At 34.8% G+C, this 16,133-nt stretch overlaps 5 protein-coding genes across 5 annotated transcripts; 2 read left to right on the forward strand and 3 right to left on the reverse strand.

The window, feature by feature from the left end:
* The first annotated feature begins 963 nt into the window (after positions 1-963).
* Positions 964-3,400, forward strand: LOC139883706 (probable protein phosphatase 2C 60). Its single transcript, XM_071867845.1, has 11 exons — positions 964-1,080; positions 1,217-1,280; positions 1,505-1,613; positions 1,866-2,022; positions 2,146-2,271; positions 2,370-2,493; positions 2,573-2,649; positions 2,731-2,783; positions 2,890-2,944; positions 3,023-3,225; positions 3,298-3,400. The coding sequence occupies exons 1-11, from the start codon at positions 964-966 to the stop codon at positions 3,398-3,400; spliced, it is 1,188 nt and encodes a 395-aa protein (XP_071723946.1).
* Positions 3,401-3,790: 390 nt separating this feature from the next.
* On the reverse strand, positions 3,791-5,352 carry LOC139883707 (PHD finger protein ALFIN-LIKE 4-like). The gene is made up of 5 exons (XM_071867846.1): positions 5,256-5,352; positions 5,129-5,161; positions 4,579-4,789; positions 4,368-4,482; positions 3,791-4,177 (listed from the first exon to the last, which is right to left on the reverse strand). Exons 1-5 carry the CDS (start codon positions 5,350-5,352, stop codon positions 3,791-3,793), a joined length of 843 nt encoding a protein of 280 aa, XP_071723947.1.
* A 422-nt stretch (positions 5,353-5,774) lies between these two features.
* LOC139883708 (early nodulin-like protein 14) lies at positions 5,775-6,958 on the reverse strand. The gene is made up of 3 exons (XM_071867847.1): positions 6,916-6,958; positions 6,260-6,439; positions 5,775-6,127 (listed from the first exon to the last, which is right to left on the reverse strand). The coding sequence occupies exons 1-3, from the start codon at positions 6,956-6,958 to the stop codon at positions 5,775-5,777; spliced, it is 576 nt and encodes a 191-aa protein (XP_071723948.1).
* A 64-nt stretch (positions 6,959-7,022) lies between these two features.
* On the forward strand, positions 7,023-7,328 carry LOC139883709 (uncharacterized). The gene has a single exon (XM_071867848.1). It carries the CDS (start codon positions 7,023-7,025, stop codon positions 7,326-7,328), a length of 306 nt encoding a protein of 101 aa, XP_071723949.1.
* A 684-nt stretch (positions 7,329-8,012) lies between these two features.
* On the reverse strand, positions 8,013-11,105 carry LOC139883699 (transmembrane 9 superfamily member 8). The gene is made up of 7 exons (XM_071867838.1): positions 11,010-11,105; positions 10,218-10,382; positions 10,026-10,135; positions 9,824-9,929; positions 9,624-9,736; positions 9,381-9,531; positions 8,013-9,170 (listed from the first exon to the last, which is right to left on the reverse strand). Exons 1-7 carry the CDS (start codon positions 11,103-11,105, stop codon positions 8,013-8,015), a joined length of 1,899 nt encoding a protein of 632 aa, XP_071723939.1.
* Between the last annotated feature and the right edge of the window lie 5,028 nt (positions 11,106-16,133).

Below are 16,133 nucleotides of genomic sequence, written 5' to 3' on the forward strand. Positions count from 1 at the left end.
GGCTGCTGTAATGTAATGTTAAAAGGTAAAAAGTGGAACTTTGAAGTGAAGTGTGCAAGTGGATGTCCCATTAACAAAAGTAAACTTTCTAATAAAAAAAAAACAGACAACAACCTCATCTCAACTACATCACTCTTGTCTTGTCTCTCTAGAGAGAGAAGACTTGTGTAGCTTCTAGAGAGAGAGAGACCACAATCTTATTTCTAAATATCTTTGATAACCCACCGCAACATAACATTAGTCGGCAAAATTTTTGATATAAAAGCTCTCACCTTATTAATTCTCCATCTCTATCTTTACAACAACAAACACATATATAAAAGGGAGACTTTTTGATGTTTTAGTTTGTTCAGCTGTCGGTTTCTGTAAATTCCATCACAAGAAGTCATATTTTCAGCTGTTTATTCATCTTCAGTTCAAAAGTAAGTGCTTCCCCACTATTGACCTTTTAACATCATATTCATTCTTTATTGGCCGTATTTTTTGTCATTTTTGTTGGATATTTTCTTGTCAAAGCTGTTTAGGATGCATTTCTAATCTTTGTCCAATCATAAGATTCCATTCTGGATCTGGGTTTGTCTTCCAATGATGATATCTTGTTGATTCTGTAATTTGGCAGCTTATTTCATGTAGTTGTCCAACCATCTGGAAATCACTTTGATTCTATAATTGGCAGCATCTTAAGCTACTACTATTTAAGTTTTTTTTTTTTTTTTTTTTTTTAATTCAATTGATATTTTGATTCAGCCGTAGTCATTGCATTTCTTGTAAATGCCAAATTCTACATTCATTTCTGCTATCTCCTCTTCTTAATTATCCAGATAGTATATGATGTCTGCCATTATTATGTTTGTAAAGTGTATAAAGCTATTAAATTTCACACTCAAGCTGGGATTTGTGCGATATTTTTTTTATTGTGCCATTTGTCAATGATTAATGGTATTTGGTTTCAGATAGACAGAGATGGGAATATATCTTAGTGCTCCCAAAACTGAGAAATTTTCCGAAGATGGTGGGAATGATCGGGTTAGATACGGGCTATCGTCCATGCAAGGGTGGAGGGCAACTATGGAAGATGCTGTGAGTTATCAGCATAACCTTTTTGTATCTTTTAAATGTTCTAAACTTCTAGAGCTGAACGCTACAAGCTTCATCCAAATGCTCACTTCTTTTAATATTTAAGTGTACTTAGTTTTATTCACTATTTTCTTGGTAGCATGCTGCATATCCTGATCTGGATCCTTCCACTTCATTCTTTGGTGTTTATGATGGACATGGAGGTAAGTAAGACTACGAAATAGAAATTGTTTGACTTCCAATATTTTCCATTCATTTTTTTTTTTTCTCGCTTTCCCTCCATTGTTTGTGTTGAACTTCCCAGTATCCTTGATTTTCTTAATGCTTTGCAACATACACTTTTTAAGATTGTGCTTAAGTTTACCGAATTTTGATTTGTAAAAAGTATCATAGCTACTGTCACTCATCAATATTCACTAACTTACAGGTAAGGTGGTTGCCAAGTTCTGCGCTAAGTATCTTCACCAACAAGTTCTCAAAAGTGACACTTATAGAGCTGGCGATATAGGAAGTTCTATGCAGAAAGCATTTTTCAGGTCTGTTGATTTTCTAAACATGAAGTTCAAGTTTAGTTCTTTTCTGCTCTTATAATATGTGTGATGATTTTGCCACATTGCTTTCAACAATAATTATGCTCGGAGAAAGGCTTAAGCATGTTGAGTTGTCGAGTATAATGCTCTAATTCTCCATATAAGAAACTTTAAGATTCTCAGTTAAGCTAAGCCTATAGTTAATATTCTTAATTCACCCAATGGTTTATGAAAACTCGCACTTCCTTGTTTGAGTAGAATGGATGAGATGATGCGTGGGCAAAGAGGATGGAGGGAATTAGCAGTGTTGGGAGATAAAATAAACAAATTTACGGGCATGATTGAAGGGTTTATATGGTCTCCTAAGAGTGGTAGTGATAGCAATGACCATGCTGATGATTGGCCTTTTGAGGAGGTACTTTCTTAAAATAAACTACTTTCATCCGGGTTCTTGATCAAATAAAAATGATTTATCCATAAGTTTTAGATCTATCATCTTAGTATATGGACTCAACCATTCTGCTTTTCCATTAATCAGGGACCGCACTCTGATTTTTCGGGACCAACTTCTGGTAGCACGGCCTGTGTTGCTGTTATTAGAAATAATCATCTTTTTGTGGCAAATGCTGGTGATTCTCGTTGTGTGATTTCAAGAAAGGGTCAGGTAAAATCATCAACCGTATCTTTCAGAATAATCAAAAGTATTCTTCCATGTTTTGAACTTAATTTGTCTGGTTCTGAATTCGGGTTTTGTTCATTCAGGCATACAATCTGTCTAGAGATCACAAACCTGAACTAGAGGCTGAAAAAGAAAGGATTTTAAAAGCTGGTGGGTTTATTCACGCGGGACGAGTCAATGGTAGTTTGAATCTTGCCAGAGCAATAGGTAATTCAAGTTTTGGTATACTATATATTTATCATTCTTATATTTCATTTTTCAAATGAATACGCTTCTTCCATATCAGGTGACATGGAATTTAAGCAGAATAAATATTTGTCTCCTGATAAACAAATTCTGACAGCTAACCCAGATATAAACACGGTATGTTATTTCTTGTGCTTGTGCAAGTGTATAGTTTGGATTTCAATAGTTTGATGATTCTTTCTTCTTTTAACATGTTAGGTAGAGCTTTGTGATGATGATGATTTTATGGTGCTAGCATGTGACGGAATTTGGTATGCATCTGACGTATAATGCAGTAGTGTCTAGTATTTGATAATACCGGTGCCGCTTGTAAATGGTAAATACTTATTTATGAAACTTGTCTCCTTTTATAATCAGGGATTGCTTGTCAAGCCAGCATTTGGTAGACTATATCCATGAACAACTAGCTACGGTAAGAGGCGTTTGTCAATCTAGTAATTTGCCAATCTGGTTGACGATATAACATATTGAACAATTTGTAATGACTCAGGAAAGCAAGCTTTCAGTGGTGTGTGAGAGAGTGCTTGACAAGTGTCTGGCACCTTCCACAGCAAGTGGAGAGGGATGTGATAACATGACTATGATTCTCGTACAGTTCAACAAACCCATTTCTTCTTCTGCTGGTGATAACTTCTTGGAATCTCAATCAGCCGAGCACTCTGTATCAAAACAAGAGGAAGAAAGTGAATCCACGTAAAGAAAGAATGGTTGAGAAATTCCCCATTTTGTTCAATATTTGTCTTTCTTGTTTCTATATCTATGTAGATGGATGATTTTAGCATGCAAAGGGGAAAAATGTTTAGAAAGATGCTTATGTTTGTTGATTGTTGTTTACTGTGTTGACATTGACAATAACACAACTCAATAACATTGTACAGATTTAACTCCACTGCAAGTAAGATATTAGAAACTCGGCTTCAGAAATGGATTCGACAAGTCTTAGTGTTTTTCTATCTTACATAATGAAACATGAGATTAATATTTCGATGGATTGGGGAAATATAAAAAACTGAAAAAAGTCAACTTTCTAATTTCCACTTCCGACTAAAATGAATTTTAATCTGGAAAACATAAAACCGAGTGCTTCCTAGCAAAGGACAGCATACTTTAGCAAAGGACAACATACTTTTGGTTTCACTTAAGAACGTAGCCTACCACCACCAACATCACTGCCTGCACTTTTTGCGCTTCTCGCAGTATGCACTGCAAGAAGCGCATTTGAACTGTTTTAACACCTCGGCCATTTGCACAGTGATATTCACACACTTCCCGTGGAACCATCTTTCACAAAGATCACAGCAAATCCAAAACTCATCACGTCTATAATTGTCTCCACAAGAAGAGCAATATGTGTCCCCATGGGACGCCTCGTCTTCGTCATCATCATCGTCCTTTTCCTCCATTTCACGCTGTGAATGCGTGCTGCTGCAAAAAGCGCATTTGAACTGTTTTTGACCATTTGCACAGTGATATTCACACACTTCCCATGAAACCATCTTTCACAAAGATCACAACAAATCCAAAACTCATCAAGCCTATAATTGTCTCCACAAGAAGAGCAATATGTGTCCCCATGGGACGCCTCATCTTCGTCATCATCATCGTCCTTTTCCTCCATCATTTCATGCTGAGAATCAGAGTCTCCCTGCAATTTCCCAAACAAAAAGTTTTGATATGAATGGTGACCACGTTTCATTTCTTTCTTTTTTTGACGTTTCATTTCAAATATATGTTTCTAAAGCATCAAATATATTCCAAGGGTTCACGGTCCACATTCTCCATTTCTGTTTGAAAAATGACTTATGTATGCAGAAGCCAGTCAAAAGTATAGATACCTTTAATAAATTGTTGCTGCAGTGGCTTGAAATCGATGGTTTCTCCTTTGTTTGTGACCGTGACACAACGTCAACTATTATTGGAAGATTATTAATCTTATAGAAAAGATATTTCCTGTATCATAAAAGCACAAACCGTTAATGTTCCAATACAATTAAAACTTGCAAGCAGAAATATCCATGCAGAAATGAGGCAAAGCTAAAAGCAAACCTGTCCGCCTCGCTGAACCTAGCTCTAGCACCATAAAAGGAGGCAAGAGCAATCAACCATGCATCACTGTGCATAGCGACAAATATTAACCATTCATTTTCTTCTCTAGAATGATTGATACCAACCACAGGCTGTGGAAGTTTAGCTGGTATCTCCTCTTTAGGCAAACACACTTCCCATTGTTCATTAGGGAGCCCATAGAGGCAAAGATCTCCCTTTGCAGCAAATCACAAAGAAAAAGAAATCAAAATTCGAACAAAACATAAGAATGATATACGTTTCTAGAATTTTGTATCGGTATTATCAAAACATCTAAAGCATTTAGACGTCCATATTCAGTTGACAAAGGAAAACTATTTTAGTTCACATGTAATGGGAAATTATAATGTAAAGAAAATCACACAATCGATCAATGCTGCTCTAGCCAAACTGAAAAGTTTAGCAGAATGCTTTGAAAATTTTGATTTTTACTACTAATAACCACAATTAAAGCTAGCTCCAGAATAATAAAACATAAATAATCAATCAAAATTAGGTTAAAGAAACGAACCAGGATCGCATAGGTCGTAAAACTGTTGGAAATCTGCAAAACACCAAATTTGTACAATGAATTGAATTCCAACTAAAAATCAAATTTTTTTCTTTAAGTAGGAACAAAAAATAAATGCATCGATTACCAATTCTAAGAGCTTTGATAATTCCAGCTCTTCGGGCAAAGAAATTACTATAAACTCCCTCTACTGTAGGTGGGTTGTACTTTCCAACTCCGGCCATCCATACCGACCAGAGATCGTCAACAATTATTTATTTATTTTTCTTAAAGACTGATGAAGTAAACAGTGAAGAGTGTTTGTGTTTGTGCAAAACAAGGAAGTTCATAAATTCGTCCCTAACGTTTCATGAACTCGTTTAAAATGTCCTTATTTTTATTCCACCGCATCCTGCCATCCCTCACTGTCACTGGAAACTTACTTAGAGAGGAAGATTTGGTTTGAGTCTATTTTTAAAAGATGCATCATTCATTCATTCTCATATGCAACACAAAGAATTAAAGGCCAGGCAAATTTGGATTGAAAATGTATAAAATATATACTATTGTCAAGACACCATTACAAAGAATGAAAGAATAAATTAAAACTACGAGAGTGACAAAAATCGACATTTGCCTCTCCAACAAAAAACATCACACTTCATTCTTACATGATAAGAAACCCAAATCCGAAAACAGCCCCAAAACCCATGAGAATGGTCGCCTTCAAGCTCGTAGCACTGCTAGTGGGAGCAACAGCAGGGCCCTCAGACTCCATCGGAGACGGCGCCGGAGAGGAGATGGTAGAATGTCTTGGCGACATAACAACAACAATCAACTTCAGGCCTTTCGCGCAATGTCCCTCAGCTCCACTAATGAAGTAGAATGGACCTGATCTATCAAGCTTCACCTTTGTGTTTCCATCTTTGTACTCTGTAATTGGGTTTGATGTGTTGCAGCTCATGTAAGCTTCCTTGGTCACTTCAAGCACCGAATCCTTTTCTTTATCATAGTTTAACACTGAAAAAAGGGTTCAAACAGGATTAAAATCAAACACTTGGTGTGCGCGACTATGATATCGAAATTCAAATTACTTCTTTTTGCCAAATTGAGAGAGAGAGAGAGAGAGAGAAAATAGAAATTGTTTGATACCAAGAGTGTCTCCGATGCGAAAACGAGAATCTCCAGCCCATTGATTGATAGTATCAGATTGAGCCGTGGGGATCTTCCATGAATCAGTTTTACCACCAACCAAGATATCTCTAGCTTCACATAAGCTACTAAAGAGCAGAAGAAAGAGAGCAAGAGAAGAAGGAAAGCTTCTTAGAATAGCTGTCGTTGCCAGGGCAAGTGATGGTTATAAGCTTTGAAAGAGAGTGGAGTGATGGTGTAAGCTTGCGCGGAGAGATGAAAGATAGAATGACAGGGATAACAAAGGAAAGTGATGGGTGGTTTTATATAGGTCGGAGGGAGAAAGGAACTAGCCGTTAGCAACGGTGAAGTAGAGTAGAGATAAAAAGGTTGTTTGTACTCCAAAGGGGTTTTCGGTTTGAATTGAATACAAAATAGGCTGAATGGGGTTTTCGGTTCATTTGATCCAATAAAATTGTGCACTATGGTTAAATGCAAGTTACTTTAAAAAAAGGGGTCAAATGAAGTTTACTAGAATCTGACCGACGTGCCACTGCAAGAAAGAAACAGCAACAACTCTGCAAAATGATGAGTTTTATAACAATTTCTGATTACTTAAAAAGCACACATGTCTAGACTCTGGATGTTACAACATGCAGTCGCTACGTGTCTAATACCGGCAAATATACTCACACGTGTCAGTTGTAATGCTCCCCTCATTCCATTATATATATAACCATTACAATCCGGACAAAGTTTGGAAGGAATTCTTGATCAAAGAGATATGGCACAAAGGGAAGAAGACTGGAGAAAGAACGCAGAGACACACAAGATGAATTCGGAACAAGTGAAAGCGGCAGGTGTTGAAGGATCCAAGAGGCCGCCGGGGAGCAATCCCGGCGGAGTACTTCATCAGAGGGGTAAACTTCCGTACAGTACAACCACCATGGCACTTACTGGGTTGGGTATTGCCGGAGCTGTTAGCTACTTTGTCTTGTATAGTAAGAAGAAGCCGGAAGCTTCCGCCGTCGACGTCGCTAAAGTCACTACTGGTATGGCCAAGCCTGAGGATACTCATCCCAGGAAGTAGGCTGAATAGATGGTGGAAGTAGGGAGGGGAAAGGATATTAGTCTGTGTGTACAGTTTCTGTTTGTAGTTGAATTGCATGTATGTACCAACCTTTGCTTAATAACACTTCCTGAGTTCCGATACATTTTTTTGTCGAGGAATGAGTAAACAAAATGAGAGAGGAACCGTTTACCGTCCTTGCACTTGACTAGTAACGAGGTGAACGGACAATGTTCATGCCATAGATAAAATCGGCGATTAAACCACAAGTTTAGCGAAGATAATCTTTTAGGAAGCTTTTGTGAAGATGGTCAGTAATCTAAGCTAGAGATTTCCGATAAATGATGTGTTAAGACTCAAGTAATCTAGCTACTTCCTTGTCACATAGCTTTACTGGGGGCTCTCGCATCACCGAAATACAAAATCTCTGCTTCCAAGCTTCAGAAATCAGAAGCGTTTATAAAAGATTCGGAATGATAAAATCGTAGCTTTCCATTAGACAAACTATATTTAAGAATCGTTTTCTTAAAAATAATAACAAATATCGTAAACAGAACCATAGTGTCTCCGTTCAAAAATGACCATTAAAGTATTACATCTAAACGGCATAATTATATCTTCTTACCTCAGAAATCTTCTTTTAACCCTAAGTTCCTGCAAGAGCGATCATAGATAAAACCCTGACTTGATCCCAAGTGGCATCAACTAATCAATCTTCACTGACGAATAGATGAGCCTTGTGAACCAGAAGCAAGCATAGAATCCAATCGTACCAGTTACCACGAAAAAGGCATAAGAGGCAATGAGCATGTAACCAAAGTACAGAATTGCGGAAACCAGTTTCGTGATCTCGAGTTTTGTATAGAAGTAGAATGTGGCGTAGAGGAAAAGGTAGAGAGCAGAGGAGCCTGACGTCAGGTACGATCTCCACCACCAGAGATAATCTTCACTGCATAATTGGAAGTAGCAAAGTACAACAGTTATCTCAGCGCACGTGATGAGTAGGATGATGAAGACCAAGAAGAGGAAGCCGAAGATGTAGTAGAATTGGTTGAGCCAGATGGAGGTAAGGATAAAGAATAGCTCGATAAACACAGCTCCAAATGGGAGTATTCCACCGATAAGGATTGAGAAGGCAGGATTCATGTACCAAGCTTGCTCTGGGATTTGCCTAGGGATTTTGTTGGTCTTCACGGGATCCTCGATAGCTGGCTTCTTGAAACCAACGTAGCCACCAACAAACACGAGTGGGACGGAAATTCCGAACCATAAGAACACGAGGGCAAACATCGTGCCGAAAGGAACGGCTCCGGATGATTTTTGGCCCCATATGAGTGTATTCAAGACAAAGAAGATGGCCGAGACGATTCCTGGGAACATGATCGCAGTTCTAAAAGAAATCTTCTTCCACTCTGTGCCTTTGAACATTTTGTACAATCTTGCAGATGCATAACCAGCAAAAATGCCCATGAAGACCCAAAGCATAAGCATGGCTGTCATCAGACCACCCCTGTTTGAGGGAGAAAGGAACCCAAGAACAGCAAATAGCATAGTAACGACCACCATTCCCAAAAACTGAACGCCAGTACCAACATACACACAGAGCAATTCCGAGTTAGATGGAGGCCTGAAAACATCTCCATGGACAAGCTTCCATCCCGTCTCTTCTTGGGCTTCCTCCTGAGTCTCAAGTTCGTTGTACTTTGAAATGTCGCGGTAAAGTGTCCTCAGCATAATCATTGCCACCATGCCCGAGAGGAAGAGAACGATCATCAAAGAGTTAACAATAGAGAACCAGTGAATCTGATCATCGCTCATCAGAAGATAAGCATCCCATCTAGATGCCCACTTCACATCACTCTCCTGAAGGACCACACAGAAGCGGAAGTAATAAGAATGACAGCATTTCAACAGAAAATAAAGTAGTTTCACAATGCCTGGTCATTTTTTTTAATCACCGAATCATAATATCATATTATTTGTTAAAGAGAAATCGCACGCTCATCTGTCGACAATCAGTTTTTTAATAAGATCAATTAAATCATATGGATATTAGTTTATGCAGAACCTTACCTGGAACTCAACATCATATGTGAAAATGATTTCCTTTTTCTCCTCGACCTCTTGAGGAGAGTTGTTGTTCATGACTGTGTGTTTAGCGTGAGGGTCACAAGTAGTCAAACGAGTGTTGGCACCCCATTTTCCTTCATACTCATGCTTAACACTGTAAAAATAAAAGCGAGCCTTAGGCTTCTATGAAATGACGAACTGATAAACAATCACTTCAAAGAAATGAAAGGGCACCAATAAACTGACCTGTATGGTTTGACCTCAAATCCAACAATTCTAGCAGAGTCAGTTTCCAAGTCCTTATGATACTTGACGGTGAATGACAAATGATTGTGAATGAAGTACTTCTCATCCTTGCTCTAGTAAAACCAGACAAAGCAAAGATAAACAAAATGGATACATGCTAGTAATTAATAATTACAAATAATAGCAGGTGATGCAACTACCGTGCTGTATTGGCCCTTGATCCCAACATGGTAACCAAGCTGATATATAGCAGGAGAATCCTGGTCCCTTCGAATGGGAACTACTAGAGGAAGGTTGTCAAGGATCCTGTCAAAAGCATGTATATGACAAATCAATTAGAAGAAGCAGTAAAAGGAAAAATCACACATATGGAATAGCAAGGGTGAGAGAAGATTATCATACATATTAACCCGGTACTCATCAGCAATCTTCTCCTTGAACTCCTTAGCAGTTTTCTTATCAAGTGTAACCCGGCAAAGTATATTGCACATTTGAGGCTCCCGCATTTTAAACTGAAATAACAGAACACAGTCAAACAGTAAATAACTACAGTATATTCATGTCAGCTGAAATTACCAGAGTACAGAAACTAACCACATAGGGAGAGTTCTCAATACGGTCACCACGAAGTACTTCTCCAAGATTTTCAGTACTGTCGACTATCTTGTCTGGGCGACAATAGGGAACAGAATAGTACGAGTATGGAAGTTGTGTCTTTATAGAAGTCAATTTATTCACTTTGACCTTCAAAAGATCTCCCTACAACCAGAAATGAATAATGATAAATATCAACATTCTATCAAATAAATTCAAAATCATTATAATTTTCAATCTACTACACCATAAAAATACTGTTTTCATTTTATAATCACTAGATGCTAAAAGCTAAAACACATTCTAGTGTTTTTTCCAATCTTGACTCTCCACAACCAATACCCAATTTCGGTCCATCATCATTAATCAAACACCAAATATATCATATTTCTAGGATAGGCTACTCCTCTCAGCAACAAAATTTTTTCCCGCAAAAATGAAATACAGGGGAAGTATATTTCTAGTTGTAACGAATCCTCAATTTAGACACAACTCACACATAACAATAACATCAAACAATTTTCCAATACACAGATATGCAATGGCGGATACAAATTGCAGAAAACAGTGCAAATTAAAACAGATCTGATATAATCGACACTAAATTCAACTGCTCTATACACTTCGTTTGATGAGATCTCTATCGAAGGAAACTAAGGTCAAATTGGAATCAACCATACGTCCAAAAGCTGGCACGATTGATTTCAAAGCAGATCAGACATTCTAATTGCTCGCGCTCACGGACATAGCTATCTTTATCTAGATCTATAGAGAGGGGGAGAAGGAGAATACCTTTTGGAAGTCTTGGGGAGCGACACCAGGGAGATAGAAAGAGTGAGCGCCATGGACGAAGATGAAGAAAAGAAGAAGGATGGATGCAGCAGCCATAGATGGGGAGTTGAGAGATCGTCTCGTAATCTTCTTCCAAGGTTCCATTAGAGAGAGAATTAGAAGCAGATCTGATGTTAAATCAGATTTAAAGTGTCGGTGTCGCGTGTTTACAAGGGAAAGATAATATAGTAAGAAAGTTGGAAGAGGATGGGATGGGCCTCGATGAAGACGAAGCTAAATTACTGTTCGTATTTTCCTACGGTTTTTATATAGTGCGGTGCGTGCGGTCTCGTCCTGGTAATTTTGCCACGTCTGCAAGCACGATAATTTTCTTTCCGACGTTGTAGTCACTACGCTGGAATAAAATATTTTAATTTTCATTATGTACATCGATAGATTTTCTATCGATTTTATAGATTTAATATCGATTAATATCCCATCATATTTTGTATACAAAGTTCTATAGGAATAACATTACATAATGTTTCGTCCTTTTTTCTTTCATGCAATGATAATACCTTCTTCCCCATAACCGATTAACTTGTATATGAAAAAAAAATACCATTTTGATAGAAATCTTTAATTTTCCGATCCTTTCCATTTAATGTAATCGGGTATGTTATGACATTTTGAGACACTTCTCAAAATTTTACGATTTTTCTTTTGAGTATCCAAAATTTACGATTTAATAGCTGAAGAATGAGCATCATGATCATCTTAAGGTACAGCTAAGCCTAAGATCTATAAAATCATAAGATAATTACATCATAGGTCCTTAAACTATATTCGAAATCACACATGGGTCCTGAAACTAAATAACCCCATACATAGGTTAGTAAACTATCCTACGTTGAACATCCAGGTCCATGACTTTAGTTAATGCACACGTGGCACTAACAAACCTGTTAAGCTCCAAACGAAGCTGATGTGGTGTTACGAATGGCAAAAAAAATAAAATAAAAAATTACAAAATCATTACTCTCCGTCTATCTTGTTCTTTCCGTTGCTCTATCTCAAGCCCACCCGCCGGTTGATTCACCTCAACTGGCCTTCTTCCAAGTTTTAGATCTAAGTTTTCAAGTCATACTCTCCTCCGTCGTCCTTCAGATCTTAGTTTTCAACTCAAAATATATTATTTCCGTCCAAAATAGATGCAAATTTTTACATACAATTTGCATACTATTTACATTGAAAAATTTATATTTATTTTGAGACGGAGGTAGTATATTGTCCCGGAAAATTAACCATTGTTGTTCTTTATGAAAATGATTATTGAGTTATTGGGTTCGATATTTGATCGGAGCGAAAAAGATACTGAATAAGTCATAGTTGGTCCTCGAGAAAATTAAATCTTCAAGTGTATGGACGATGTGGATGGTGACGATCATCAGAATCATTCTTTACCAAGAGTTGATTTGCTAGTTGTTTGAGATCTGTATTTTAGTTTAAGACCAGGCGCAAGAATTTAATTCCTGACAATAATCAAACCAGGCCTTGTAAATTATTCAAGATTTGATTCATGTAACTTTTAAACAAATTATTATAAAATAAATAAATAAAACTTTTAAACAAATTCCGCTTTACCTAAAAAATTATCAATTTTATTAGTATATTTTAACTTCGACTTTCCAAAGAGGAAATTAGTATTTCTTTTTTTTTTCTAGAAAATTTTGGGTTACCAATCTTTATTTTTATGGGTGTGCTTGGAATGCCATTTTATAATTAAAAAACTATATAATTATGTCTAATTACACTGTTTGACGCGTTTGGACAATCGTGTAATTATTCAAAATGATGTAATTGCATGTAATTCGGAGGGTGTAATTAACAGTTTCATTTCCGATCTCTCCGTAAGAATTTATGTAATTAAACTGTGTAATTACACAATTTAAATTTTATTCTTATTATATTATTTATTATTTATAATATAATATTATAAATACCAACTGTACAACCAAATATAACATTCATAATTATAACGTAATTACACAGTACTAACCAAACGATTTAAAAAAAATCAATTCATACATAATCATACATACACGTAATTACACAGTCACAAGATGACTTACAAACCGATCCCATACATTAAGACATAAAACAGGATAGGGAACAAAGTTCACTGTGACCGTGACACTTGATATGCCACGTGGCGGACTCTTTGCTCGACATGTGGAATAGCATTAATCGTAACTTCCTATTGATGATAGATGCTATGGGCATTTCTGACGTTTCTCAATGCGTTTCAGAATTAATAAAAAGATTTTTTTCTATATTTAAAAAAAGAAAATTGAATGTAGTTTCTACATTTAAAAGAGCAAAAATTACGCTATAATAATAGATGATTGAAGAGAAAAACATTGATTAGTCTCCAATTAATTTAGGAGAGATTACTCTTATTGAAAAATATAATTAGTGCAAAAGATCTTTATATATATTAAAATTCTATCTCTTTCGTATTGAAAAATATATGTATATATTTATTTTATTTTTTGCTGATAAACTTTTCGTATTGAAAAGTTTCTTTTTTTTTTATTTCTTCAAAAAAAAAAAATTGATTTTATAAACTTATTAATAGTACCGTATGTTATTAGTTTTCCCATTAAAATCCACCTACAAGCATGCATGCGTTAGCCTTTTTTGAGCTATAATTATAAGATTATATCTGTTTCTATTTTTATCATTCAATTTATAATAATATATTAGTAGCATTCTCTTGAAAAAACTTCCACCTTTTAACGAATTTCAGAATAAATTATAATTTTTTATTTGTTGAAATAATAGATATTTCAATTTGAATTCATATAATTGATTTAAATTTTTCCTTTATGAATTTATCATAATTATGACCAAGAGTATGTAGATGAAATAATAAAGAAATTTCATCTCGAGATGAAACTCGAGTACTTGAAAAATCTCTTTACATCTTTATTGAAGACGTTGGAATACGTATGGAACCAACCATGATACTATTTGGGTCATGATATTACTCATGAAACTAGAGAAGGTTCATTTTGGTATAAAAGGTATTACCAAACATAACTATATCTAATTTCTTTAATCTTCATTTTATCAACAATAGATACATTTTATGCTTCAAATTTTTTTACACCCTTTTTTAATATTTCTTATACTTCTTTTACTATTTTAGATATACGGATGATAACGGATGCTAAAGTGAAAATCTATACCCTTGCAATAATAGAAACAATATTACATAAAGAGAAAACAGTTTATCCAAATTTCCATCGATTCTCTTTCCATCGATCGTGAAGTAGTGGTTTTTTAATTTTCTGAACTTATTAACAAGTGTAATAAGCTAATTCATATTAACAAATATTTAGATACTTTCGCAATTACGATTATTATTTTCTTAGAACTACGCTTTGGATTTTATTGTTTTCAAAAAAATAATAACATCTTAATTTTTAGATCGTTGACATGTTACATAATTTTTAAGATTATTACCTTTGAATTTTAAAGATGTCGCATCCTAATTAATTACTACATGACACAATTTAGGAAAATACAGATATTCCAATCCACAAGTAATATTCTAAACAAAAGAATATTTTAAACAATAATATTTGAAAATTGTGCATAAAATATAAAATGATGTGAACAACAAAAGTTATAGCTAATGACTCTCCAAATTGACTTCCTAAATCACGGCTCATTGCAACTCAAGAAGTCATTGCAACTCAAAAAGGTCCATCCCGTTCGAAAATTAAAATTAGTCGGATAAATTATCTATATATGACTATGATTCAAGTTAAATTTGAAAATTGTGCATAAAAAATATAAATATATATATAGTTGACTTATAATGATATAAATGCTAATTAGTTTAATTTAGAAATTGAGAGTACCTAATATGTTCCGTAAAAGTACAATGAATTTTTAAAAAATTAATAGCGTTCCATTTTTAGCTCAAGTGAATATTGAAACATGTCTTTATTCTCTGGAATAAAAATTTCGGACCCGATCAAAGTTAATCAAAAATTACTCGATGATTTAATAGAGATTCATTGCAATTGTCCATTGTGCATTGTTTCCGTTTTCTTTTCCAAATTTGGAATTTCTTACGGCATGTTATACACACCTCTTGGTCCTGATTTCAGTTCTTCGAGCAAATCCTAATGTTTTTTTTCTTATTTTTTTTTATTTTAGGTTTTAACGTCCAAGATTCAAATTATTTTGAGCTCAATTTTAAGTTTTGATTTCTTTTTATATCATCTTTCAATTTTTTAATGCTCTATCTTTTTAGCATAAATATTGTGTTTTATAGCATAAACTAGAATTTGGGACCCGTGCACGGATATCAATTATATTTGCATATAATATTTTAAATTTATATGTTTGATAATTGGCTTAACTTTTATATATTTTTTTATTGATACCTTTCATGTATTTTTTGTATTAAATGATTATATATTTGAATATATTTTTTTGAAGATTGTCTTAAAACTTAAAAAGTACAATCGTTATGCTAGAAAATACATATAATGCATCTGTAGAAGTGTATCTAAGTTTTTTTTTCCCAATATATATAAGATGTTATGATTAAAAAAGTTTGAAAGAGTTGCATAGTGTCCAATTCATTCAATTTTCTTATAAATTTCAAATATGAGTTATAAAAAATATATGCAGTTAAATTAAAAATAAAGTAAAAGATCGGTTCAACCCGTCGACAAAGTCGTCATCTAACATATTTTTGTTCAAATGAATGGTTTACAGAAATATTTATTTTTAAATGTCGGTCGCCACTACCTATTTTCCGTGTTAATCATCATGCGAGGCACATGGATGTCTTACATTAAATAATTAGCTACACATATAAGACCTATAATCAAATATCAAAGAAGGAACATGTTTCTCAAGATATATGATTATCTATTGTATAGAAGACTTTATTATACATAATGGTCGTTGTACTTTTATCATCGATCCATCTTCGTCGCAAATCAAGATTTTTAGACCAATCACATAAGTTACTCTAGATATTACAAACATGTAATTGTCAACTATTTAAAAAATAAAATGTAAAGATAAAATTTATTCTTTTTTCTTTTAGAAAAACCACAT

This window comes from Rutidosis leptorrhynchoides, unplaced genomic scaffold (genome assembly GCF_046630445.1).
Source record: "Rutidosis leptorrhynchoides isolate AG116_Rl617_1_P2 unplaced genomic scaffold, CSIRO_AGI_Rlap_v1 contig438, whole genome shotgun sequence".
Lineage (NCBI taxonomy): Eukaryota > Viridiplantae > Streptophyta > Magnoliopsida > Asterales > Asteraceae > Rutidosis > Rutidosis leptorrhynchoides.